Source organism: Vidua chalybeata, chromosome 4, assembly GCF_026979565.1.
Source record: "Vidua chalybeata isolate OUT-0048 chromosome 4, bVidCha1 merged haplotype, whole genome shotgun sequence".
NCBI lineage: Eukaryota > Metazoa > Chordata > Aves > Passeriformes > Viduidae > Vidua > Vidua chalybeata.
In genome coordinates, this window is record NC_071533.1 from 57183592 (window position 1) to 57211420 (window position 27829).

The 27829-nt window shown below is 36.4% G+C and overlaps 1 protein-coding gene across 2 annotated transcripts; it reads right to left on the bottom strand.

Moving 5' to 3' along the window:
- Nucleotides 1-1272: 1272 nt before the first annotated feature.
- NCAPG (non-SMC condensin I complex subunit G) lies at nt 1273-25884 on the bottom strand. 2 transcript variants are annotated; one of them, XM_053941696.1, is made up of 21 exons: nt 25744-25884; nt 24924-25133; nt 23807-24035; nt 22381-22526; nt 21392-21476; nt 18086-18278; nt 16431-16580; nt 14203-14343; nt 13114-13237; nt 12298-12387; nt 11974-12153; nt 11422-11532; nt 10777-10896; nt 9034-9270; nt 8524-8705; nt 5701-5875; nt 5082-5243; nt 4092-4263; nt 2944-3030; nt 2430-2505; nt 1273-1603 (listed from the first exon to the last, which is right to left on the bottom strand). In XM_053941696.1, the coding sequence occupies exons 1-21, from the start codon at nt 25852-25854 to the stop codon at nt 1477-1479; spliced, it is 3108 nt and encodes a 1035-aa protein (XP_053797671.1). In that variant the 5' UTR covers nt 25855-25884; the 3' UTR covers nt 1273-1476. The 2 variants fall into 2 exon arrangements, with proteins under 2 accessions (XP_053797671.1, XP_053797672.1); XM_053941697.1 differs by having other exon boundaries at nt 24924-25065; nt 25744-25807.
- Nucleotides 25885-27829: the final 1945 nt, after the last annotated feature.

The following is a 27829-nucleotide window of genomic DNA, read 5'->3' on the forward strand; positions in this document are numbered from 1 at the left end:
AAAATCCCCAACACTAAGCCCCAAGGAAGGTCTTACAACTGAGAAAAACAACTATATCCTTTGCCCATTTCAACTATGTTCAGGCAGCATTCAAGGGGACAGAGAGCATCTCCGAAGTGCCTGCATGTACACAAACTCATACTACAACAGAATTTGGGGTTTTAAAAGTTATCAAAGGAGGGAGATCAGGACCTCAAAATTGTGTTTAAAATTACAAAATTAATTCATCACAGTTACAGAAGCTTCTAAATAGAGCAAATATCATCACAAAAGTGTGTTGTGGCATTTTGCAGTTTGACAAGTTTCCAACAAAAACTGCAAAGGATGAAAAGCAACACAATCCCTCTGTTTCCTATATGCAAGCTTGGAAACAGCATAATAGTTTGAGCATTACACTTTAAGAAAACTAAATTTCATGTGTCCCTAAGTAATTTCTGAGAATTACCAAAGATAATTTATAGCATATTTACCTGTTTAAAATGCAAATTCCTTAGAAAGCTGCATTTGGCATCAGTAGTTGAGACGTGCATGTCAAAGAATGGAGTTTGCTGCCCCCGCTCCGAAATGACCCCACTGTGACGCGGACATGGCTGCCGCAGTGCTTCCGACGTGAGTGAACTGCTCAGCCACAGTGACTGCTGAGTGAGCGCGGTGACTCAGTGACTGCTGTCCTCTGCAACCCCTGACCATTCCTATGTGTTTAGAACTTCAGAGCTACAAAGAAATAACAACTGGATACTACTTAAAAAACACACAACACTGACCTTAGAAGATTTCATTTTTTGCCCCTTTTGTACTTAAATACTCCTTTCCTTACCAGATCTTATTTTGTGTCACAAATATTTTTATGCTTTTCTAAAAGCACATCCCTGATTCTATGTAACAAGGTCAGCATCTGTAGATTTTCAGTATGGTATGTAAAATCAGTTACTCAGTTTTACCACTTTGATATTGTTTAATGAAGTGGACACACACCTGCAGGATGCAGAAGTCCCAATTAAGAGCAACTCAATTTTACATTAACATGCATAGTAAATACATGCATGACCAGGTTTTACTGTTATAAAACCTTATAAAAATGAAGAAAGCAGGTGCATAAAAGTAGGTACATTCAAAACTGCTGCCATCGCAAGCAACCACTCTCTGCTACTGTTAAATATCAAAACAGCTTTAACTATGGAATACTTAGCACCAACAGCAATCTGTATTTGCAGGTAAGATGCATTCTTGTCTACAAAGTAAAAGAAAAAACATCCACGTTTCATTCAGGTAATATTTTAATCCATTTTTATTACATGAATGAGGGACTTTATATTAGGAAATACAAGAAATATAGCATCTATAAAAAAACTAATATAGAAATGTAGAATTATAAATGATTCATATAAAAGGAGTAAATATGACTAGCAATAAAAAAAAATCTTATTTTCAAGTCTGATGTTAACTACCAGTGCTGACAAAGGCACTTTCTTCTCTTCACTCATCTGTTTCCTCATTCAACAGTCTTGAAAGATTCATTCGGGTTTTCTCCAGTGCCAAAGTTTTTGCTCGTCTCTGAGGCCTTGAACTTGACACTGGGACTGGTTCTGGAATTCTATCACAACTGAAACATAGATTGTTTAAGAGTTCAGTAAAAAAGACTAAGAAAACTGAAGAGCTTTTATAGGAACAAACTTGAAACATGGCCTTAAAGAGCAAAAATACTTCTTAACAATTAAACACTTTTTATTTTTTGAGAATATACTGGTGTTTTCAAGTGATACAGCAGTAACAGTAAAGTTAACCAAGTGATAAGCAGTTGCAAAATAAGCAAAATTGGATGGAATCAAAGCAAACACACCAAATAGGCAAATGGGAGAGACTGACCCTGGTCACAATAAATTCCACAATAAATGGATTGCTTGCTTAAGAAAGAGTTGAACACAGCTGAAAAGTACAAAGATAATGTTGTTTTAATGCTTATATCCTACAAGATCATAAGGGAAAAAAATCCATTCACTCTGTTCACTTCTCAGTCATTTCTAGATGCTTGCCACCTACATGTTGGACAACAAGCAACAAGACTGTGAAGGGGGAAAAAGAATTTAAGTTTTAAAAATTTATACTTCCACAGAACAGATTAAGAAAGCCAGGAAAAACCAACTGGAGGAAGAGCAATAATGTAAACCAAAAATCTGAATTTTTCCAGCTAGAATATCTGTTGACTTAGCACACAAAAAGTACGTTAAATAAATATTTCAGGCTTCTTGGCAGGACCTGCTACTATTTCAAAAGTGCCAGTTTGAAGAATTTTTTTTCCTTAAATATTTATCAGTCTTTTCAGAACAGAGGGTATCAAAACATACATGTTTGGGACAGAAAAACATTTTAATTGAATTTCCTTGCTAGAACAGACATCATAGTTTTGATGGTGGGGAGACGAAGATTACCTTTCAAGACCGTGTTTTACACTTGCACCAGTTTTTCTTCTGCTCACAGACCTCACTTCTGACGCTTTCCGCTGTCCTAAGTATAAGCAAAAGTCTTTTTTCATATCTTGATACCATTTATTTTCTTAAACTAGTTTTGTATCTACTTTTCCTCAGTGTTTGATATTGCATTGAAACAGAAATATGCAGTCTGCACTGATAGAACGTGGTCACAAAAACCAACAACAAAAACCCCACAATTTTCTACTTCTCCCAAAACACCTGGACCTTACTGTCAGTGGCTGTGGCTGGGTTATCTGCAAGCCTGTAGTCAGTCCTTTTCTCTTTTCTGAAATCTGTGTTATTGGGAGAGGCTAACAGCACAAAAATTTCCAAAGAACAAACTACTTTAATTTTTTAACAAATACAACTGTAAATCTACAACAGAGTGTGAATGGCTTTCCCATCTACACATTCACAACAAGTTAGCATGAAATTATTTTACTAAAAACAACTAATATTATAGTCACTGTACCTTTGCCAGTTTTGTTTCTTGTAGATCTTAATTTTGCAGTTTCTTTAACTTCATTAACTGGAGTATGAAGAGCATCTTTATTATTTTCTGTTAAACAGAATAACACACACAGAACTCAAATTAAAACTTGATTATCTTAAATACCAGTATTTTAAATTTTGGCTCTTACATTAAAAAGCCACACAATTGAACCCCACTTTTTCTTTAAACCAGAAACTACCTAATAAAGCTAACAGGAAGTTTAAAATGCCAGCTGTAACTCCACCCCAGCAAAGGTCAATAATATATAAACTATTCCTGACAACTGTTTAGCTCCTTCTACTGTGTTGGAAGCTGAGCAAGTGGGACAGAAGATCAGCTTGTCTAAACAGAGACCTCCTTGTGGAGCTCAAGAGAAAAAAGGAACTGCAGGATCTCTGACAGCAAGGTCAGGCTTTGCAGGAAGATGGCAGAGCTGTGGTTCATACATGTGGGGAGAAGGCACTGAAGGCCAAAGTTCAATTACTGTTGAAACTGGTCAGTGTTTGTGAGATAGTAAAGAAGGACTTTTGAAAGTCCAGTAAAAGGAGGAGAAAATCCAAACAAAACACTAGATGAACACTTGCTGAAGATGGTCAGTCACCTGACTAAGTGACTGACTAGAGAAAAAAAGCAGAGCCATTCAGTGCTTTATTTGCTTGATTCTGTAATATTACTGATGCACCTCAGGCTGCCTAGTCCCCTGAATCAGAAGACCATGAGCATGGGAACAGTGATTTTCCATTTGAGGACACTGATATTGTAAGGGACCAGCTCTAACAGCTGAATGTCTGTAAGCTGAGCAGGAGCCAGCAGTGGCATCCTGGCTGGCACCAGACTTCGTGGCCAGCAGGTCCAAGGCAGTGACCACTCCCCTGTACTCAGCACTGATGAGGCCACGCCTCAAATCCCATGGTCAGTTCTGGGCCCCTCACTGCAAGAAACACATTGAGGTGCTGCAGTGAGTCTGGAGAAGGGCAGTGGAGCTGGGGAAGGGTCTGGAGCACAAGTGATACAGGGAGTAGCTGAGGGAGCTGGAGGTATCTCCCAAGTCCTATTACTTCTTATTTCCATCTAAATAATTTATTGAATTGTACACATGCTACTGTACTACACCCCTCCTGAATTACCTTCTTCATTGTGAGCAGTATTTTGAGACAATGTGACATCTTTTTCCTGTGTCCTTTCAGAGAGACCTGTTTCCTCAGTTCTTTCAGAGTGGTTTTTGCCCACATTAGGATCCTTGCTCAATTTCATTTGGAGCTTCTCAATAGCTCTTTGACATGGCTTATCTTCCACTTTCTGGAGAGCAGACATTTAATGTTAAATGCTACTTAAATTTACAACTATTTCATCTATAAAATTTGCCTACTAATAGGATTAGGTGAAATTACTGCACAAAGGATACAATGTGTGATATGAAAGTGACCAGTCAAGCTAAAAGGAGAAAAACTTTCTCCATCAATACTAGGCACTAAAATACCTTTTTTCCCTATTTTTTTTAAAAGAAAACCTGAAAAAAATTAAAGCAACTGGACACAGAGTACAGCTACCACTGGATGATATGCCCATCATGGATTCAGCAGTCTTACCAACATTTCTATATACCATTGTGTTCATGTGCCACACTTTCAAATTTCAATATTTTTCCATATTAATAAAAGCAATAAAGTAAAACTCTTGTAATTCTTTCCCACTTCATCTTAAATCAATCATCCTTGTCATGCTGTCTAATGAGCTTCCTATTATACAATAAGTTTAGGTGTAAAATTTCAGCTGTTAATAATTAACTAAAGATAAGCTGCAAAACTGCAAGACTCAATACTGAATTTTATTTTAACTTAAAAAAATAACTACACCACAGTTATCAAAAGAACTTACTGTATTGCAAATGTATCAAGTCGGGCACACTGTTTTTCAAGCTGCTTCTACTGTCCATGGTTTATGCAGTGATATCAGCTCATATTATTGTAAATTGTTCAAAAATTAATTTTCAAAACTGGTTAGAAGATAAATTCCAGTCATATGGTCATCGTAAACAAAAGGTCCCTTTTTAAGGGTATCAGAATATTAGACTACTAATGATTAAAAAAGTAAGAACCATACTATTTATATACTACCTCTTGAATCTCATTGAGCAACACCAGAAGATTCTCTGTAGAAGAACTACTGAGTTCTAGAGAATTTAAAGCTTTTGCATAAATACGGACATCTGGTGCAGTTGGATCTGCCAGGATTTCATTGCAAATTTTCGTGGCTAAAGTATCATGCACTGTTAACTCCTGCAAAGGAAAGAAATTAGCTATTAGTAATTTTGCTCTTTACAAAACTATTTACAAGAGACTATTTACAAAGAGCAGTGAGAATAATCTGATTTAAACAGTTGGCTAATTTTACACAGCAAACATCTTCCTAAAATGCACTGTTTTCAGTACATTCACCAACTGATTTTTATAAATATCTTCCACAATATAAACAATTAGCCATATGCAAGTTCCTACTAGCATTTTTTAATTGTAAGAGGGAGGGGAAATTCGGGATAGGGTGGGGAAGAAAAGGGAAGGAAAAGGGGGAGGAAAGTGTCAAGCTAAAAAACTTCATTACCTGAACAAGCACTCATTTAATCCAACTGCTGACACCTGGAAACCCAGAGAGGCCCTGACAGGTAGCAGTAAACTAAGGGGGAGTAGTTCTTAATCTGACACAAGTACTATTTTCGTACAGTTTAACTCATTGTACCTGATAGTCCTGAGACTTCTTGGACTGACATTTCAGTCCACTTGGTCTGGTCAGGTCCACTAACAGCTCAGAAACATTACTGATATCTACTTCAGCCAAAGGTGATGTTGCAGGAGCATTTAAGAGTGTTTGCAGAGTTGGAAGATAAGCTTCTTCAAAGCACTCCTGGTTAGACCTGTTTCAGTGAAGTCAAGTATTAGTAGCATAATAAGAGAAAATTAAGTTTTCTCTTCCATGATGAAAGTTCACTGACCTGGTAGATCAATCAAAGCAAAGTGAGAGCAGCTAAACTTGGAAGCAACAGCCAGAAAGATCAAGACATTAAAACTCTTTCATAGTACCATCTGAAACTTTAGCAGATGGTATTTCAAGCAAGTTTTAAGTAACACTTCCTTCCTCTGAAGAATTTGAACATTCATTGTTACTACTGAAAACTCAACTGATATATACAGACATGTTCTGTCTTGAAGAACAAGAGAAAAAAATTCCATAAATACATGTGTCTAATGCATTTTCATAGATTAATTCTTGTTTTCTGCTCATTCCTCCTTTCTGCTAGCATTTTTCTTTGGGGATACTTCTCATTGTATAAGAAAGCAAGAAAACCTGGTAAAAAAAGTATGCAGTGGTTAACAAGATTTTTGAAAGAAATACTTGTGATTTTTTTTCTCAGAAAAGTTCATTACTCCTGCCAAGCAAGCCTAAAAATCATGTTTCACTTGGTTGTGTAAGTTGTCTAGAAGTGTGGTTCCACAAGACTTGTCAAAACAATTTAACAAGTAAGATGTCAAAAAGTACAAGGTACAGTTGAAGTGAAGCCTTTACTCTTACTGATATTTGTATTAACTTCCTATTTGAACCCAAATAATTATAGGAGAAAACCAAGAAAGCAAGTAGTTTTTAAAAAAGCTCATTATTTGCTGCTGGATTATGGAGCCAAACCAGCTGCCAAAAAACCCTTTTGAGCACTACAATTGGCTACAAAAGAACCAAAGCAAGAACTCTCCCTTTCAGCAGCTTCAAGACTTTATATTGGCTCAAGTATTACTGAAGTATCATTCAGACTATTCCTTGCAAATGAAAATAAAAACCCAACATCTCTACTAACACACAGGCACAAGCAGAAGCTTCTCCTCTTATGCTGCCTGCAAGTTTAATACACTATAGAAGACAGTCCATGAATAAGAATTGTCCCTATTCTAGCATCTCATATCACCCATCCAACATTACAGATTATTTAAAAAGTCAGGATCAAAATTTCTTCCTCAGAGTTCAAATATTTCATTTCAAAAAGTAAAGCTCTTGATTATATCTGTGATGAGGTGTAAAGATTAACAGAGCAGCACCCAGAAAACAAATGGAATTTTAAAATTCAGTGAGAGATTAGTACCAAATCTAGGTATGAGCCTCCACTAAATCTCATTTATTACTCATGAATGGCAACTTTGCAGACAAGTTCCGAATTACACCTGGTATTAATAATTCGCTTCTAATAATACAGTATCCATCACTGAAGAAAGTAAATTACTCCACTTAAAATGGACTATTTATGATCCAAGATGCAGACAATGTTTTGAGACAGAAAATAAATAAGATTCCCTAGCTAAACAGAGATTCTAATCAATGAGCCAGACTAAGACATAGGATTTTTTTCTCCACAGATTTTTCTGATTTTTGCTTAACACACACACCGTGTATTTTTTCAAGAACACAATCATCTATGAGGTGCCACAAGAAATTGCCTCATTTGCAAATGACTTGGAAATACTCAGGTGGGCAATCACTAGAACTCATAAAAAAAGAGAATGAAATTCACAGCATCAGAAGATGACATTCACAAGTAAAAGATTATCAATGTTAAAAGCTTAAATTCATTACTAATTATCAGAGATATTGGAAACATTAACTCAATTTTTCTGTTACTTTCATAAGAATTTGAGTAGGGAAACCCCCATTCTATAATAAACTGGGTATTTTTCTTTGGCTTTTTTCTGACAACAGCAAATACCACACTGCTTAGGGTTTTTTTGCCTCTTCAAGACAACTCCCCTTTGTACTACTCCTCTTAATGTGGCAACATATAGGCCACAAAAATTTAATTCAATTTGGTTTGAAAAATAGATAAGGTAACATAATACACCGAAATAAAAACTTAACTGTACAAAAGCAGATAAATCTTAGTTTGTTCTAACTTGGTAAAACCACTAGCAGCTACTGAAAAGTAAGCTTTCAGCAGCAGGTAAAAGGAGATGAGAATTGCTATTTAAGCTCTTATTCCCTTCCATAAGTTCTCTACCTCTTTCGTCCACCACCAAAATAAACAAGAGATTTGAATATGCCGTGAATTTAAATTGGAGTATTCCTTGGTTCAAAAACAAACCCCAAACCACAACCCAGCAGCCTGCTGCTTTGATAACTGCTGGGCACTGATTATTTTCTTTTGAAGCATTCCTGCTAGCTACTTCTTAGTGACACTTCAAAGCCTACCTGTAATGCTCAACATAAGTAAGTAAAGCACATATTTTTAAATTAATTTTATTCAATCTTTTTGAGAAGAGTTTCAATTGTAGGCTTAGGAAAGAAAAAAAAAAAGGCAAAACAACATGGGAAGCCACAGGGGTAACAGGGAATTAATGGAAAGTCTTCAGAATGGTCACAGGTTGAGATTATGTATTTTCAAAAGCAATAGGCATAGGAGGCTGAATTACATGTCTAAATCTAATTTGCATTTGTACCATTTGTACTAGAGCAAGACTAAGAAAAGGTTCCTAAAGCTGCCAGATGAATGTATATTGTCATATAACAAATTACAAAGAGCATTACCTATTTGCATAAGCAAATAAAGGGAAGAAAACTCCCAGACAGTGTCGGAGCCGAGTATCCTCTTCAGTCACGGGATTATACCACAGCAAAACAAGACGAGAAAGGAGCTTGGCACTGATCAGCCTCCCAGAGAACATCAGCTTGGCAATGCCTTCTGCAGCTTCTGTCCTAAGTTCTGAATACTGAAGAAAGAGCTCATCATATACACAATACACCAACCATAATGTTTTTCACTAATACTTTACTGTAATAGCCTATATCCTATGTTAGCAATCACTTCTCTACATTCACGTATTTCCACCTGCAAATAGAATGCAAAGCTGCTCAAGGGTAATCTTAGCCTGTACCAGTGACAAACTTGTGGTCATTTTCTAGGACAGGTGTTTGAATATTAGACCATTAATTTCAATTCACATCACATAATATTCCCAGGCAACCACATGGGATGATAAGCCATTTGCAAAAATAATTTTAAAACAAAACTAAGGCAAATTTTATAATATTCCTTACCTCACTGTCTAAGAAACCAGAAAGAAGCTTCAGAAGGCTGTGAACTGTGGCAGTCTCCTCTTCTTCCTCTATTGTTTCACTTTCATCCTCACCATTTTCAGTTCTAATGTGTGCACTTTCACTTTGAGAGTCATTGTCTCTTCTGGTTTTAAAAGGCTCAATTCCGAACAGCATTAGTTGATCGAAGATTGCCTTTAAAGCACTGAGCTTTATCTTTATGTTATCTATTTGTAAAACCTAAGTTTAATAAGGAAAAGAAATATATCATCTTCCAGTAGACCACCAATCTTGAGATTAAGCATAATAAGATTTTTCCTTCAATAAGATTGATAATTTTGGGAATTTTTTTCTAATACTTGAACCAATTTTCAAACTTTAGGAAGGTGTGATACAAATTTAAACCTGAACTGATAATACCATCTGGGAAATAATTTATCAAGTCACCTATGCAATTTGCACTACATAAAATCAAATTAATTTCACGCATGGAGTGAACATCTATGAATGAGATGTAATTTTTATTGTTCAACTCATAAACAAACACTGGACAAACATAATCTGTTTGCCTGTGGCAGCTGCAGAGTGTTAGGCATTACAGAAATATAGCTAAATAAAGTACAGTTTAGTTAAAATCACAGTATGTAAAAAGACAACAGGGACCAAGAGAGCAATAAAAGTCAAAGTTACATAGGTTACTATATGTATTATCGTGGGAATAACATGTAAGTAAAACCATGCATCATGAGTTAGCCCAGAGATCTGTTTAGCCCAACACCGTGCTTCTGCTAGCAGCCTACATTGAGATGTGGGACTTAGTACCTACAGATAGATTACTTAACTCAAAAATTTAAGTTACTAAAGTAACTGAAATCCTCTACAAACAAACTTTTTTTTTTAATGTGACATACTCAAAGACAAGTTAAAAACAATAGTAAATGTTACTTTTTTAGGAACCTAAAGTTCTCCTACTATGACTGACAACTCTACTATCTTGTCTGAGCTAAGCACATCAGTTCAACTCTTGCTGTCATTTCTCCGTATCTGCCTGAACACACTCTTAGAAGAGCACAGTGGCTACCCACACTTCCCTCAAAGCCAGGGTCAACAACCAGGGTTAACAAGTGTCATATTTGATATAATTAGCTCGGTGTCACAACAATCACCACAAAGATGGGAATTGTGGATATTACAGCATCCAACATGCTCCATATCCACAGATGTTTGGCCATGCTATTATTTGTTGGTTTGAATACAGCTTTATCCTCTAGTTAACAACTCTTCCTTAATCCTTAATATAAACATATTAATTATTCAGAATTTTAATCAGACACCCAATATCACAGGGAAGTATGCAACAGAAATGTGAAAACCATCAGACACATTTTCAGTCAAGGAAGGCTTAGAGAATTCTACAGCTTCTCTTTCCTGTATTAAGTAACAAATACATAACAGATTTCACCCAGATTTGGAAGAGAAAGTAAGACCTTAAAGATAAGGAACTCCTAGAAAATTTTAAGACAACAGGTGACCTTATAAAGGTAAAACATGCTACTACCAAAATAAACAATCTTATTAGACATCAGAAAAATCTACAGGAAACCACACTCTCCAGATCTTCAGAAAATCAGGAATTACTGGTTCTCAAAGAACATTACTATGTATGATAGCTTGTTATAGATACAAGACTAGATTTATTTGCTAAGTCACAAAGACCATAATTTCATTTCTTGTCAGATATTTTACCTGTAACAGCAATGGAAGCTGTTGTTGGGCAAATTCTTTGTTCTGAAGGGTACAGCAACCCAAACATAGAACTGCCATATTTCTCACAGCTGGGTGGACATTAGTTACACCTGGAAGTATCTGAAAACAATAATATTAAACTTCATAGACAAAATACATAAACTGAAAATAAAACTGACTACTAAAATATGCTTACCCTGAAATTAAAAATAATTTATTTTGATACAAGATTGGAAAATGGCAACAACCAAATACTCTGTTTATCTAGATATAAACAGAAGAGGATTGAATATGTTGTTTGAAATCAGCAACAAAATAATGAGTGTTTTGCTTTGTGTTTTTAATAAATACTTGTTTTCAAACAAAATGGAGTTGATCACTCTGGGAAACAAAAAAACCAACACACAACAACAAGCCTACACATTTCTTCATAAGACATTAACATTCTTGCAGAGAAACAATACCCAGTTCCAAGTTACGAAATACAGGTGCCACTGTGATGTACTTGAAATGGTTTTGAGAAGACAATTGCAAAAATCCACACAAAAGAAAAAACAGACTAGATACGGTATGAACAATGCAAAGGCATCATTTAATATTTTTGCATTCACTAAGGAGTTCAAGTTATTTTGTATTCCTACATACCAGAGATGGAATGATTTCATTAATGGTTGGATTGATTCCTTTAGAAAGAGACATGATCTTCAGAACCTCATAGCACATCATCAGACACTTCAACAGTGTTTCAGGATCATTCTTCAAGTTCAGGGAAAAGAGAAAAACATTATTAATACAAATGGTGTCTATGATCAGAATGGGACCATTAATCATAATTTGTCCCTACCCAAATAAACTTCTCCTGTCCACTACGCATTTGTGATGCAAGAATATTAATCATCATCTGTCTATAAGCTATGATCAAAATAAATTCCTTTTTATGTTTTCAGTTAGTTAAGAGTAAAAAGAGTAAGAACAAGACTGCAATTTGTTTTTTCTAGAGCATACCATCAGCTTCTATACAATTTATCTTTTGTTAGAGCATACTATTGGCTTCTATAATTGCAAAAGAAGACTACTAATACCATAAATGTTTGATTTCAATTTTTAAAATGTATTTGAGACAAGGCCAAGCTACATTTTCTTTTAAAATTAAGAATAAATTTTAAAACTTAACCAGCACTTAAGAAGGGAAGATACCTTCTCCACACGCGTTTCTTTAATTTCAGTTTGCTCTGTGGTTTTTATCAGATCATTTTTTGTGTGTTCCAACTCAGTTATTTTTTCTTTTAATACTGATGCTTTATTAAAATCCTGAAGAGTAATGCATTCTTCCAAAGCTTGTTTTGCTTCAAAAAGTTTCACTTTTATTTCAGCCAGCTGAAATACAAAGTAAAAAGAAAATTAACATAGTAACCTCTGTGGTATTAACCCTATTGACACTAGCCAATACTAACCTACTATATAAAACTCTGGATGATTAAACTTAAAACATATTTTTCTTATTAACTAAAATCTGCTCACCTTTAGCTCCCGCTTTCTTATTTCAGCAGCATCAATAGGCTGGTCAATTGCAACAATTGGCTCACGAACTTCTGATATAATTTCTGCAATCTATTGTTAAAACAGTGTATTAGTGCCATTAACTGCAGTTCAGATATGTACTAAGCATTTAACTTTTCCAAATTTAAAATATTATCTTTCTGGAAAAAGTATTCCACATCCATGCAGTTTCTCTTAGCAGCTCGTTCCCTGTAAATAATCCTCAATTTGACAACACATGTTACCATGAGCACATTTCAATCCCATTTTCTCCCATCCAGCTGGGTAAGCAAGGAACAAGAAGACCTTAAGTACCTATCTAATTTAATAGGAGGGAAGAGAAATATGAAACCTGGAAAGCAACATCATCCTCACTTTGCATGTTTTTGTCAAAACACTTTGCATCTAGTACGATAAAGTATTCTGGAACGGGCTACTGAAGTGTAACACTTTCCTAGTCTGAGGACTGCATTTACAACACCAGTCATATCTTTAAACATAAAGGTCTCTAGAAAACCACAAAATGCAGCTATGCTTAAAACCAAAATAACAACAAACAACAACAACAAACCCCACCCACCCCAAAAAATCCAACAAAACAAAAAAAACCCAAAAAAAAAAAAAAAAAAAAAAAAAAAACCAACAAAAAATAAAAAAAAAACAAACACCAATCCAAAAAAAACCAAGGGGGAAGGAGACAATATTTAAATACTGATATTTCTTTTACAATGCTTCATAAAGGCTGTTTGATTTATGGGGAAGACGGAGACTAGAAAACAAGCTTTTACAATTACTTACAATTTGAATCCTTCTGTCCTCATCCTTAACAATACTGAGCAATCTTTCAACAAGCAGAGGTATAAGTACTGCTGAAGTTGAAGGTAAAATGAGAATCTTTTGTAAAATAACTAGCAGATGCTTTCTGGATTAGAGAAAAAAAAAACAAACAATGTTTGCTTATTCAAGAAAATAGAAGATGTAAGAGTTACTACCCTACCAACTTAGAGATATTGGGATGAAGACTTCATAATACAGTATGAAACTTTTTTCCATAGCTACATTAACTGCCAAATGTATCTTCTTACTTAGCAATGTTTGCCTTTTACTTTTTTAATCATATGTCCCTACTGTCCAAAGAAAAGTCATACCAGCAGAAAGAGTCAGTATCAATGGAAATTATCTGACTGCAAACTAAAAAAAAAACAAACAAACAAACAAAAACACACCAAAAAAAAAAAAAAAAAAGAAAAATACAACTTAAACTATCCTGCCAGTCTGGCACACATTTACACATTCCACTAAGAGTTTGAATTTACTGCTGTGTTTATACTATCATAACTACAAGTTTTCACAAAATGTCTGAGATGGTATGAATTTTCAGACATGTTCGCTCTTCTTACTTCACAACAAAAGGCTGTTCAAATTGTAAGCATGACTCAGTTAACACAATTTACCCTGGCATCTAAGATATTTGTAGTCTTTTAGGCCTTAGCAGATTATAGCTTAAAAACACAAGAAACAAACAGGCTACTTGCTACAAGTCGTCTGTTGTGAAGCAGTATGCATTCTCCCTTTATTTTTTACATACTATGCTCCAAATGAGCAGTTCTGTATTTTCATAATCTCAATAATACTTTATGAAAACAACTGAATTTGTTTTCCCTAACAAACTTCTGAATTAGAACTTACTATTCCATAAAAGTAAGCAGACAATACTTGGCACAATGTTGGGACCAATTCCACTAAGGAGACTGCTTTCTATTCCAGCTAGCATTGGAACTGTATTTTGTCTGTTTGATCAGGTTCTTTTCCAAGCAGAGGTTCTATGCCTGTCCTCAGGCATCAGTATCTTAAGCTTAATAACACAAATTTGATATTTAAGTTTACCTTCCTCCCTCTTCCATGGTATCCATGCAGCCTATGATTAGAATCAGTTGCTGGCCTATGAATTCTTTTGTCATCAGGTTTTCAAAACAATTAAAATCTTCTTTTTGCTCTTCACTGAGAATTGGCATATTTTGAAGATAACTGAATCCAAACAGAACAGATATAATTACATTCAGATTCACTGTTGGACAGTAATAAATAATAAATAAATACACTCCAAACAAATCCAACTATCCACTCCTGCCCCACCCCAATAAAAAACCATACCACTTTCTTGTCCTGTATAATCAAATGGTTACATTATAATCAAATTGTACCTAATTTTTAGGTACAAACCCTAAAAATTAATGATTGTGTTCTTTTCATAGATTATTTTTCAGGAAGTTATTTATACCAGATAATGTACAGTTTCAAAATCATGTACTTCATTTTAAGAAAACCCTTTTGTGAATGTAATACAATAGGAAACATGAATGTCAAGTAATGCTACATGTGATTTCAGTTCTGTAAAAATGCATAAAGGTAACATCTTAGGAACAATCATGAAAGTGTACAGTGACTTCTTTATCTGATTAAATATGTTATCACAGACTAATCTCTTATCAGATACATTCAGCTATATAGCATGGAAAGTGTGACCAGTTTGTTCCATTTCTTCATTTTTCTAGACTCAATTGTTTTTTAATCAAAATTTTATCTATCAGTGAGAGTTATGCATGTTCAGAAAATCCAGAGTGAAACATCACTGACAAAATTCCATATCACAAAATACAATTCAAATATTGACAAGAACTGTGAAAAAGATGCTTTTTTTACCTCAGCTTTGTAGATACTTTTCAGTAACAGCTTGTTATTTTTAGCAAATTTTCACAATTTCTTCAAATTTAGGACAAAAAAAAATTTGCATGTAACTACTATTTAAGAAGATCTGAAATGAAAATTGTTTCTAATCATTTAATAATGTTACCTGCACCAGGTAACAGTGGATATGGAAATGCAGCTCACAATCCTGCTTTTTTCTAAAGTCCCAATGACTTGTCCCCATGACTTGCATGTTCCTGCTTCTCCTAACCAACACCCTCACAGTGCACTGCATAATTGTACACTGCACACCAGAAGATCGAGAAGTGAAAAACTTACCTGAAACAACAGCTCAACAATGAGGGGTTTAACAGTTGATACCATAAACAATTACTAGTAAACCTGATTAATTTTGGCCTCACCCTCAAGAATAATGTAACTGAAGGCACTTTGAGTAAGATTGGATGAAAACAGAACAAATGTTCTCTTGAAGAACAGATTTTTTGGAAAATAAACGTTTCATGGACTGTTAAATGCATAGTGAATGAATAAATTTATACCCTCCTGACTGGATATACATTTCAAAACTAAGGAAGCACAGATGCTTCATTTATTAGAAGTTTATGAAACATGTTAACACATTCCACACTGAAAAGTAGCAATGGCTTCTGTAATCACTACCAGTATACTGCACCCAGTACAGTGAGAAAAGAATATGCACATTTTTAATTTGAAACATCCATCAATACAATGCATTTTTCAGCAAATCTGATTTATTATTATTTCAGGAAGATTCAATGTTTTTCAGGTACAACACCTCAGTGAACATTTCCCAGCTTTATCCATGCTAAGAAACAAATTCTGTTCAAAATTTATGTTAAGACTAAAGAATCTCATGAAGACAAAAAAACAAAGGAAAAAATAAAACAAAACAAAAAACAAACCCAAGCAAAACACACACAAGCACACAAACAAGCACCCCATCGAAAATAAAATTGCCATTCTTCATTTGAGCAAAAAAATTGCCTTAAAAAACATTCATTTCCAGCCTCCTGCACCCTCCAGTTAAATAACTCTTCTGTAACTGGCTCATTTTGCTCTGTCACTGCCTTCAAACATAAGTTTTTAGGAACCATGCCTGCCTCAGCAGGCAAAAGACAAGGGAAGTTTCAATTCAAAAATGCTTCTCTTAGGGACAGCAGCAAAATCTTACTTTATTTTCACAAATGACAACAATGGAAGAAGTGTCAGTTTCTGCAAGCTCTAAAAAATCTCTCAAAAATATTTTCAAAAAAGCAAAGCTAAAATCCCTCTTCAAGCACAATTTTGGGTTTGAAGGATATGTGAACACTTGAATAAAAGAAATATCCTCTAATTTAAAAAAATCTACTTTAGTGGTAAGAGATTTATTTTTAAATGCAATGTACCTCAATAAATAATCTGCATATATAGCTGGTTCTGGCAAAATCTGTTCTAGTAAATCTTCACCTTCTTCACCTTTTGATTTTAGATATTCACAAAGACATCTCCAATATAACACATTCTCAGCTGTTAAATCCTCCTGTGGAATCAGCTTTCTAAACAAAAATAGACAAAGCAATATGAAGAGATGAATACAAGAGTCTAAAACAATAAATACACAGAAGTATTAGAAAATAAGAAATAAATATTATTTCCTAAAATGCAAATAAAACCCCATCAAAGGTATTCCCCACAGAAATAGTTAGAGATTGAGAAAAATAACTTCCTCTCTCTTGAGGCCACAGAGCTCCACAAGCCATTCACTACATTGCCCTTCTCAGTATTTTAACTCAAGGCTGTTCACACCAGTTTGCAGAAACATACTGCCCAACCCTTCAGACCTTCTACAGCAACCAGCCAGGTACTTTATGAAACATTGTTATCACTGCACAACTCTGGAAAACTGAATACCATTAATCCACAGAAGTGCAAAACTGCAGTAAAATATTTTTCAGCTTCTATGAATTGTTTCTTCCATTCTTAATACAAGATCTTGAGACAATGAAGTAGCAATCATAGTATGTCAAATGCAAAAGCTAATACAACTTTTTCTCAGCAACTCTGTAAGCTTATCATCATCTGCCATCATACATAGATCATCATCATGAGACCTCTACACTCCTTTTTAGATCTATAGTATTTTTCATGCCAAGTATGGCAATTAATTTTTGTTTTCATAGCAGAACATTAAGTTGTGCATTAATTCTACCTCAAAACAGAAAAGACAGTAAGTATCACTGTGGTGGTACTTTTTTTCTCCCTTGAATCCCATTTTACTTGTAAACTATCAACAATTTTGGTTTTGCTTTAGATTGCTCACATACAAAATAAACAAAAAACCCAGCCAAAAACACCCAAGACGATATGTAGATAGAAACTGATCATTTGACAGGTTCTCATTTATCTGACAGGTGGTTATTTAAAAGTAAATTTAACAAGCAGAAATCACAGACTTAAAAAATCTAGCCATTTATCATTCTGATACTCCATCATTCAAGCTGTACTCAGAAACTTCATACAAAAACAATCCTAGTGTTTTCCATAAATTAAATTAATGTAAACTTCATTACAAAATGAGTAATTTGACTTACTTTTCAAAATGTCGTTGTCTAACAGATATGGTACTTAAAAAATTCTCAGCCCAGTTTTTCAGAATGCAAGCTTCATTTTGCTCAGGACAAAAGTCAGACCAACCAGAATGCAGTGATTTTGAAGAATGGTAAAGTCTAATCTCAGATGATAAAATTAAGTGACAAATTGTCACTGATTAAAAAGCAATAGCAAAATCTTACTCTGTATTATGGGAGGAAATGCACAGTATCATATGAAGGGCCTTGCATTCCAGTTAGTAGCATGACATGTTTTGAAATCAGTAGATGCTACATGCACTGCACTCCAAAGCTATAGATGTGGGCCTGTCTGGCTTTAAAAAGCATCAATAATAGTGAAATAACTTTCTTACAGTGGAAATGGGCCAGTATCTTAAGAGGTTAAAAGGAATTTAGTTTTATATTCTCATACAAAATACTCGTCTTTTGGAAATGAAGAATGCTCTGCATACCTGCTGTCAAGTTTTTTACAGTTCTGAACAATGTCATGAAGTGGATATAATGAAAACATAGCATTTAGTACTGGGATGGCCACTTCTGGGCAGTTTTCTATATCCAGTCTATGAAGCAATTCTAAAACATCCCCTTCAGTGAATTGTAACCAGGCTTGAAGTAGCTTCTTCTTCATTACCTCCTTTACAGCATCTAATAATACAGGAATTCAAACAGTTTAAAACAAAAGTTTAAAAAATATCAAATTTTAAACATACTTTCACAAAACATTTTTCTATAGAAGTCTTTTTGCAAAAGAAGCTATTATCCAGTTAAACTTAACATTACCTTAAATAAAGAAAAACCCTGTTGAGCAAGAACGACCTAGGGCACACACTTTTTTGTGGCAATGTACTTTTTCCTCTCACAGGGAATTAAAAAAAAAAAAAAAAACCTCTATCCAAAAGAACTTCTACATTTAAAGACAGCATCTCAACCCAGAAATCCTACAAACTCCTGTAGAAGAAATAATCAAAATTAGAATCACAGAATAGCATCCAGACACTTTTTGAGTATTTCCAGTGTGGGAGACTTCACAACCTCTTTGGGCAACCTGCTCCAGTGTTTGGTCACCTGCACAGTACATAAATTCTTCCTCATGTTCAGGCAGAACATTCTGTGCATCAGTCTCTGCTCATTGCATCTTTTCCTATTGCTTGGCAGCACTGAGCAGAGCCTGGCTCCATCCTCCTGCCACTTTCCCTTCAGGTACTGACAGACATTGATGTGCTCCCCTCCCAGTTTTCTCGAGGCTGAACAGGTCCAGCTCCCTCAGCCTGTCCTCATAACAGAGATGCTCCAGTCCCAAATATTCTGGGTAAGCATTGGTTACGTACTTGCTCTGTTTCAGGAATCAGCCCTTTTGGAGGCAAGATACTACATGTGAATTGACATACAAAATCCTCAGGCTATTTCAATTATATCAATGGGTTACGAAGTTTATATATGATACTTTAACTCCCTACTCAACACTGCCACAAGAATCCAGTTCCTGGATCAACAGAGTACTATTTTATCAATGAAAAAAACTATTTATGGGAACATGCAGAATATATACATCATTAAAGCATTTACCCAGACTTAAGCAGGTAAGTTGAAAGGCTGTGTCTGATGGAGGTAAGAACATAACTAGGAAGGAAAACAATTTTACTCTTAGGCTCTTTCAGAAAACAATATCCAGTATAAGGGAAACAAAATACACACACACTGACAACGTTCATCTTTCCTCTTATATGTAACTCATGGTAATAAATACAGCGCTTAAATATAGTTTAGAGTTCAAAAATAACTGTAAAAAGGCCTTGAAAAAGCTAAATTACAGTCCTAAGGATAAGAAACCTCTCCAAGAAGGTGAAACGCATAAACTAATAGAATACAGTACAATGAGAGCTGAATTCACCCTGAAAAGCATAACAAAGCGGAATGTGGATTATGTATTCTAGACCTTATCTAACTATAAGCCCTTGTTCTGAAGCCAATATGGAAGAACATACAAAATTTAATGTAGGTACCTTGAATGAGCAGGTTCCTCGCTTTGTTAGCTCAGGAGTTACCCAGATGGGCAAATTCAATAAAGATATATATATTCAAGGTTACAGGATTTGCAATATTTGCAATATAGAATAGCCAGTTTGGAAAACAACCTATCTTACCTGGCAAAGAACATATGATATCAGTCAAACTACAAACCCTGGCAGATGTTTTCCCCTGTGATGTCAAGAAAAAGAAAAGTCCTCAATAGCTGGGATGTAAAATCATCCTAAGCTAAAGACAGACACTAAGAAAGTATCTATCCTGGATCATAAAAGAAGACACTTCTTTATGCTGAACACATCAAGGTCACCAAAAAACAGGCCACATAGAAAGGCTGTACTTTCTCTCTAAGGGAATACAACAAATATTTGCTCCTGACAAGCGAAGGATCACATGAAAAATTAGGGAGAGTAGTTTCTTCCTCAGTTTGGAAAGATTACTAAGTTAAATGAATTCATGCTTAGCAGTATCTCTCAAGACTAAGGATTAATGGGGGAGTGGTGGCAGCCAGCAGACAAGCAGCAACTAGTTAGATAAAACAGAAAACGAGTGTATCAGTAAGAAACAGTAATTCAGAACATGGGTTTTTCAGTGCTGGACTTCAGAAACAGAACATAGCTAACTTCTGTAGGCTACTACAGGCCAATTCAGGATAGGCGTGGCAAAGTGACTAAAACTTCCTATACAGAAGGACATGGTCTTTCTATGTAGTTCTACTCAGCACAAAAAAGGACTCAGCTGATTCTCTCTCCTGTCAAGAACAGAATATGAACCCCAGCTAGCCAAAAACAATAGATCAATAAAACACATGCATGCATGACACACCTTAAAGAGATCTAGTCCCCAGTACTTCAGTCTTGTTTTTAAGTGAATATCCACATAAATCATAATTCTCACAATTCCCAAGCAGCATATCAGTCAGCAAGGGAAATTCTCAGAGTAAAATTCAACTTAGTGCAGGCTTTCCAATCAAAGTAGGGGGTTTCACATCAGCACTCAGTAAAACTGGTAGCTTCTATTGTGAAATTCATGCATACAATTGTGCTGCTGTTGGGGGAAACAAAAAAACCAAAACAGTGTTCTACGCAGGCAGGCCAAAATTGTCTTGCTCAGATGCAGGTGATGTTTTGATCTTTTGGCAACACCACCCCATACAATTATGGATACATTCTGAATGGCTCTTTCTATAGAGTGATACAGTCTAAAAGACATTAAAAAGAATAAAGCTGCGACATGGTGAAATGCATAAGGGTCAAAGATTCCTTAAAAGTTAAACAAAAAAATAACCAGCTGAGAAGACTTCTCTCTGAAAGCACATAAGCAATATTTTCAAACTGATATTAATGTTCACATTTAAATTCGTTAATATATTTATTAGTTACAAAAATATCTGTAATGTAACATTTCCAAATACAGCAAATTAATTACATTTTTATAATTCTGTGTTTAATTACTTTTTTAAAAAATATTAATAGCATTTGGTCCTATTTTAAAGCTCATTGGCTTTCAGGTTTTTTGAAAGTGCAATTCTTTTCTGGTTTGTTCACTATAAGGGGCCTTGAAAAACAAAGCAGCAAGCAGATTTAATGTGTCTAAACACTTCCTGATACCTCATTACTCCATTCAAGCTCATTATTGCCATCATAGCTTCTGCAAACATCACTCCAACACATTAGAAATTATTCTCTCTTAAACATTAGTATTAACATGTTAAGAAACCTGTGATCTCTTACCAGATCTGTCATTAAGTCCTTGTTGCAACAATTTTACTCTCTGTGCTATTGTCAGAGCTCTCATGTGAACTTTTTCTGCCAAAACCTGAAAAAAATATTAAGACATTAAAATACATTTCCACATGTGATAACCTACCTATGGTTTTACACTTTGAGTTTTAACTATCCACATAAATCCTAAATCAATAGAAACCTCTAATACCTATACCAACAGCACTGTACGAACACATTAACCATCAGATACTTGTGCATGGAAGAAAATGTAAAGTAAAATAAACAACAAAATTAACACATAGCTTAAAAGCTCATCAGCTCTGCTTGAATGCAACACCTGGACATGAAAACTATCCTCTCTCTTTAAAGTGCACAGGGTAATGAATACCTACAATAAATTACAGAACTTAGTACTTTCCTTAAAAAGCCTACTGACAGAGATTCAGTTGAAAAAACCAATCTAACCTAAGATAAAATAAGCAGATGGTTCAGTGTGAAAAAATTGAATATTTTGTTTCAAGATCTCCCGTAAGATGCCTACATAAGAAACAGACATATTAGCATACTTTCTTACCTCTGCATGTAAACCTGAGTAACAGTTGATACTTCCCAAAATTGCAATACCAAAACCATGTCATTTTTTACTACTGCTGTGGTCCTAACATCCACTATGTAATAACAGAGAAGCAAATTTGCTTCAGTAACATCACAAAATGCAGAGAGAAAAAACAAGAGACTGCATACATAATTTATACTGTTACTACCTGATCTTCAACAGACAAAGTCTACCACACAAGTAATTTCTATCAAGCAAGTTCTACAGTCAAGTTCAGCAGTTTTAACTAGAAAACTAGTATTAAATCACCCCCCTCAAAATTTTGGTAAATGAAAATAAATTATTTAACTGTTCTTAGTGTTAAGTGAAATATAATAAAAGATTTAAAGTATTTTTCTTAAGTCAGCCTTTGAAATTAATGATAAGTGATCCAATTTACCTCATATGCCAGCTTTCTGACAGCCTCCTTTACATCCATGGTGCGGCCTACAATTATTGGCAAAGTCCTTTCTGATGGAGCGATACATGACAGCACGGCACGTCTCACATCTGAGTTTGAATCATTTTCAAGCAACGTGCTGTAAACTGAAAATAAAATAGTCATAATAATGCTTTCAGATGCGTTTGAAACATAGAAAAACAGAAAATACTTTTAAAAATAACATCAGCAGTTGTTACCAAAACCCTTCTCCTGCCCCTGCAGAGCTGATAATTTAGGAAGCAGCTCAGGGTCACAACTCCAAGATTTTATGGTAACTACATGATGAGCTATGATGTCAAAAGAAATAATGTTTGCAGTCATAAGATCCTCAGTTAATAACTCCAAAAATTACTGCTCTAGATCCCACCCATAAACAACCACTTTGTCATTTACTAGCAGAAAAAAAAACATTTCCAAATATTGGCTCTTTAAGACCTTTATTCACTAGTTGTACTTCTTCATTATCTTTTGAAGTAGATCCTCAAATTTTCCTATAAATGGAAAATTGCAATCTCCATTAAGCCTACCAAAACTCCTACAGTAAATCCCTAACATCCCTCACACTCTTTTATTATATTTTTGAACCTTATTCAAAATCCAAAGCAGCTATAAATTTAGTTTTATCAGAGTATACATGAATTCATCTTGGTCTGTAAGACAATGATTTACTGTGAAATTTATGTGCTCCTAAATAAGTAACCTATAAACAACACATAGAAAATAAAATTTAAAAGAAGCTACCTTAACAGCAAAAAACTCCAATTAAGTAATTCTTCACAAAAGGCAATATGTAGAGATTAATTAAGGCACAATTTACATGTCAACTCTGCTGGTACAAACAACACTTTGTCTACCTCGAGACAAAGGAAGTAGCAACTTAGTCAAGAATCATACGATACACAAAGAAACCCTCAAACATCATCAAGATCACTGCATTGCAGAGATGGTGATCTCTTCTAGAAAAGTGATCATAATTTGAGACAACAGTAGTTTATCATCTCTACTCTTCTAAGAAGAGTTTTGTACTAATTCAATTAACAGTACCAAAGGGTCCTTAGAGCGCAAGAACTGAACAAACACATATTATACCTCCACTCTACTACACATTTTCACAAGCCTACTTCTACATTCAGTTCACATAGCAGCCTGAGCCCAGTATGATTGTCTAAGCAGATCTCTCCTAACAGTTGTCTTTTCCCCTTGAACACACATAACACTTGCATCTTCCATCTCCTCAAGCAAAGAGTTTCACAGTTTACAAATTATTACAAGAATACCCTCAAACATCCATATATTCAATGGTCAAAAAAAAAAAAAAACCAAACTTTAAAATACTTAAAAGTAAGGTAAATTAAGACAAATGAGAGAGACCAATACTACTTACTATTAACAACAGGGCAGTTTTCATCCTTAGGATCTTGAAGCCTTGACAGGGCAAAGACAGCTTGAATTCTCACACTTGGAAATTTATCTTTAAGTCTAATCAGCATAGCTTCATTAATTTTATCAAATAAGTCATCATCAATCTCAGCATTCTCTGGCATATTTCCCAAAATCTTATTAACAAGCTGACAGGTTCGAAACCTAACTGCATGGCTGTTCGCATTGTGAGACTTAGGGAAAGAAAAAAAAGGTATTCTTATAATCACACTTTTCTCATTTCCAACATAAGGCTATTAATATGCACATCTAAGTGCCTAATATTCTACAGAATAAATGGAATATGTATTTCTATGTTTCAAAAGCTTTTCCAATTTAATTTTATTTTTAATCTCAAAAAGTGACAGAAGTGAAAAGCAATTACAGCCTATTGCCTAGACCAGCAACTCTAGAAAATTGGCAGTGCCTTCACAAAGGAAGCAACACGCTGACCACTGCATGCAGCCTGCAGTGCATTAGCCAACTTACTACTCTGCCTCCATAAAACATTAGAAGAAAAAAAACCACATTAGCAATTATGACTAGCTATCTTAGGCCTGATCCATAATCTTTCCACGGCAAATCAATAGTTTAGGAAAATGTAATTCTATTTGTGTGTCCATGCTGTTGGAACCGTTTATCTTTCTATGTAACACTTGCAGTAAGCAGAAAGGACTAATACATGTGCCAGCCACAGTTGTATAGAAGATCTTCTAATATTTTTGCTATCAAAGGGTGAGTATAAATTAATTTCCACCACACTTCTACAATTTCATGCTTACAAATATACCTCTAGCAAAGCCTATAAGTGACATATCTGATAGCCATATAAGAGAACTTTCATTTTTCTCAAAGGCCCATTTTGAAATCCAGTAGTTAGATTATTGTGTGTGATTGGTCGATCTTTTTGTGTGGGGGAATGGGGATGATGTTACTTGTCAAGCACTAGCTTTGTTCTGCTTTCACTTTTTAAGTTCTGATTTTTAAGTATTGTCAAGTACCAGCAACTTTTCCCCACTGCAAAAAGTTTCCATTTTCTATGTTAGAAATGTTAGACATTTAAGAATAAATGTTAACTGTACCTCAAGCAGAAATTTAAACACATAATTCAGAAGTAAATTATCTTCTTCTCCCTCATTACTACCATCTTCTTTCTCCATGTGATAGAACGAAGTAACAAATCCAGCTGCAAAATTGATCACTCGTTCCACTGCTGGTTCCCGCCTGTAGATTATCATAGCATACTTGAGGAAGTGAATGAATTTTTCATTAAAGCCTTCTTTATCATCCAACTGGGAAAAAAAAACCAAACCACAACAAAAGATAACTATCCGGTTCATCTTTCAAAGCTGTACCACAGAAAAATAAAGTAAGTGGGCTTACAGCTGACAGTTTCCAATTGAATTTAAATTTTTAAAGATCTACAGCCAGCAGCCGGGGCACACCCTCTGTCGTGCCCTCCTCAGTGAGTATTTTGCTGTAACTCCACAGCAGGCAAATTACAACCGCGGGGTTCCACCCGGCCGACAGATTTCAGGACGACAATCAACACCCCGTCCATTATATCTTGTGTCACACCCACATCTCGAGTATCCGAACACCTTCCCGCGGCATCACCAACACCTGCGGGCAGCTCTCACCGCCGCGTTCGCAGGAGACAGTTGTGCAGAATAGTTCAGCGGCCTGGTTTTGCGGCATTTGGGTGTGTTTTTTTGGGGAGGGCTGGGGGCTCTTTTTGTTTGTTTGTTTGCTTGTTTTTAAGTCGCGGGCTCTCCTTAGGCACACTGGTGTTCGTTTTAGAGGAACACTGCGGAGGCGGCCCCTGCCCCCCGGGGGACCAGCGGAGCAGCCCGCTGGGGCCCTCAGCTCCCCCCGCGCCGGGCCGCCCGAGGGCAGCCGTACCTGAGCATAAGTGCTCTTCAGAGCCACCACGAGCTTCGCGTGGTTCTGGTGAGGCTTCTGGGCCAGCTGAAAGGCCTCCTGGACCTGCAGCAGCTTCTTTTTGGCTCCCATGGCCGAGGAGCGGCTGCGGGACCGACCCCTCACAGCCCCGCGCGCGCGCCAGCAACGGCCACAGCCTCCGCGCGCGCAGCTTCAAACCGAGCGCGGGAGCAGCTCCCGATCTCGCGAGAAAGCCGCGCGGGCGCGCGCTCGTGCCTGCGCGCTGCAGGCGGGGCGGGGGCCGGGCGGGGCGGGCGATGGCGGGCGGCCAATGGGCCGCGTTGGCCGGGAACGCGCGCGGAGCGTCGCCATTTCTACACAATCACAGAAGGAATCGGGTTGGAGAACGGCTCTGAGATATTCCCGTCCAAGCTGTGAGCGAACACTGCCATGTCAGCTAGACCATGGCACTGAGTTCAGTTACTTCTTGAACACTTCCAGGGATGGTGACTTTACCATCTCCCTGGACAGCCCACTCACCTTTCTGTGAAGACTCACCCTGTCTAATCAGTCTTTCTCTGAAGAAATTCTTCCTAACGTCCAACCTTAAAGTGGCTCATTTTAAGATGTTCCCTGGTCCTGTATCGGGTTGCCTGTGAGCAGATGCCGACCCCTATCTGGCTATAGCTCTCTTTCAGGTAGTTGAATTGATAAGGTTAAATTTATTCATAACAATGGGGTTTGTGCTCCAAACCCTTCAGGGCGGCCTGGGAGGGAGAGGGATGGGCTGGGGCCGTGCGGGGCTGTGATTGCCCTGCGGGGCTGTGATTGCCCTGCGGCTGTTCCACGGCGGGAGCGGCCGTTCCAAAGTCCATTGGCGGTGTCAGCCCGGCTGCGGCTGAGGGGAAGCGGCGCGGGCGAGGGCTTCCAGAGCTACGTTGGCCAAAATAGTTAAATGTCCCTGACAAACCCGCCCGGAGCCGCTCTCCCAAAGTCCTCTCCGGACGTGAGCACCAGGAAAAATACAGACCGGTTTCGTAAACCGAAGCATGTGCGGCAGCAACCTGAGAAACTCAGCCGCTGTCTAAGTAATGAAAGCTCATTGAAACGCCCGCTCTTCTGTACCCTCTGCGAGGGGCCTGAGAAGGCGGACATACGGATGCAACACCCATCTGCTCCTTCCAGTCTGAATCCCTTTTTAGTGGAAATTTCCCCCAAGTATTCAAGCGTTTGTTGGGAAGCTAATGCTTTCCCAGAAATCCTTCAACCTGAGAATAGTAATAAGCCTCATTATCTCAGAATCTCATTAAAAACAGGAAAGACAACTAAGCTCAAACCCCAGAGCTACGTTAGTGTTACGGAACGTACGGTGAGCATTTAATGACACAATTAACGAGAAACAAGGCCGTGGGTGATTAGCTGAGGGGAAACATTCTGAGCACATAACAATTACAGAGTTATAGACAACATTCAAAGTGAACACAAACCGTGGACAGCAGGAACTTAAGGTGTTTGACGTCCATATATGTTTGGGCTTTAGGAAAAAAGTGCCTGATTGGATGGGCCTTCAAGGGATGACAGCTATTTAGTAAGGACAGGTGACAAACCATCAAATGACAAGAGGTCAAATAGGCACGACCTGTCTTGAAGAAGAGTCATTTTTGTCTAAGGGAAAAAAGAAAAAGGGAAAAAAAAAAAAAAAGAAAAACACTAGGGGTCAGTCTTGTTCTAGATCTGAATCTTCCTCGTGTTTTAGTGTTTTATTTAAGAAGCAGATTTTAATCAACCAAATAATTGGAATTATTTTCTCCTTAGAATTGTGTCAAGGATTATGGGATATATATGAGCTGTATGTGAAGAATGGAGGGCAGCATCTGGAGACAAAGTATTTTCTTTTATAGACCAAAATAAATTCTAAAATAATTTAAATATGTGGCAGAGTTTTTTTTTTTCCCTGACATATTATACTACCATGCATTTGTGTATGTTTAAAAAAAAAACACCTCAATTTTAAAGGTGAGTTTTATATTTTTTTATTAACTTCTAAAATATATGGATCAGGCCTAATCACCTTCTGCTTCTAGGGAGTAGGAAATTGACTCTATAT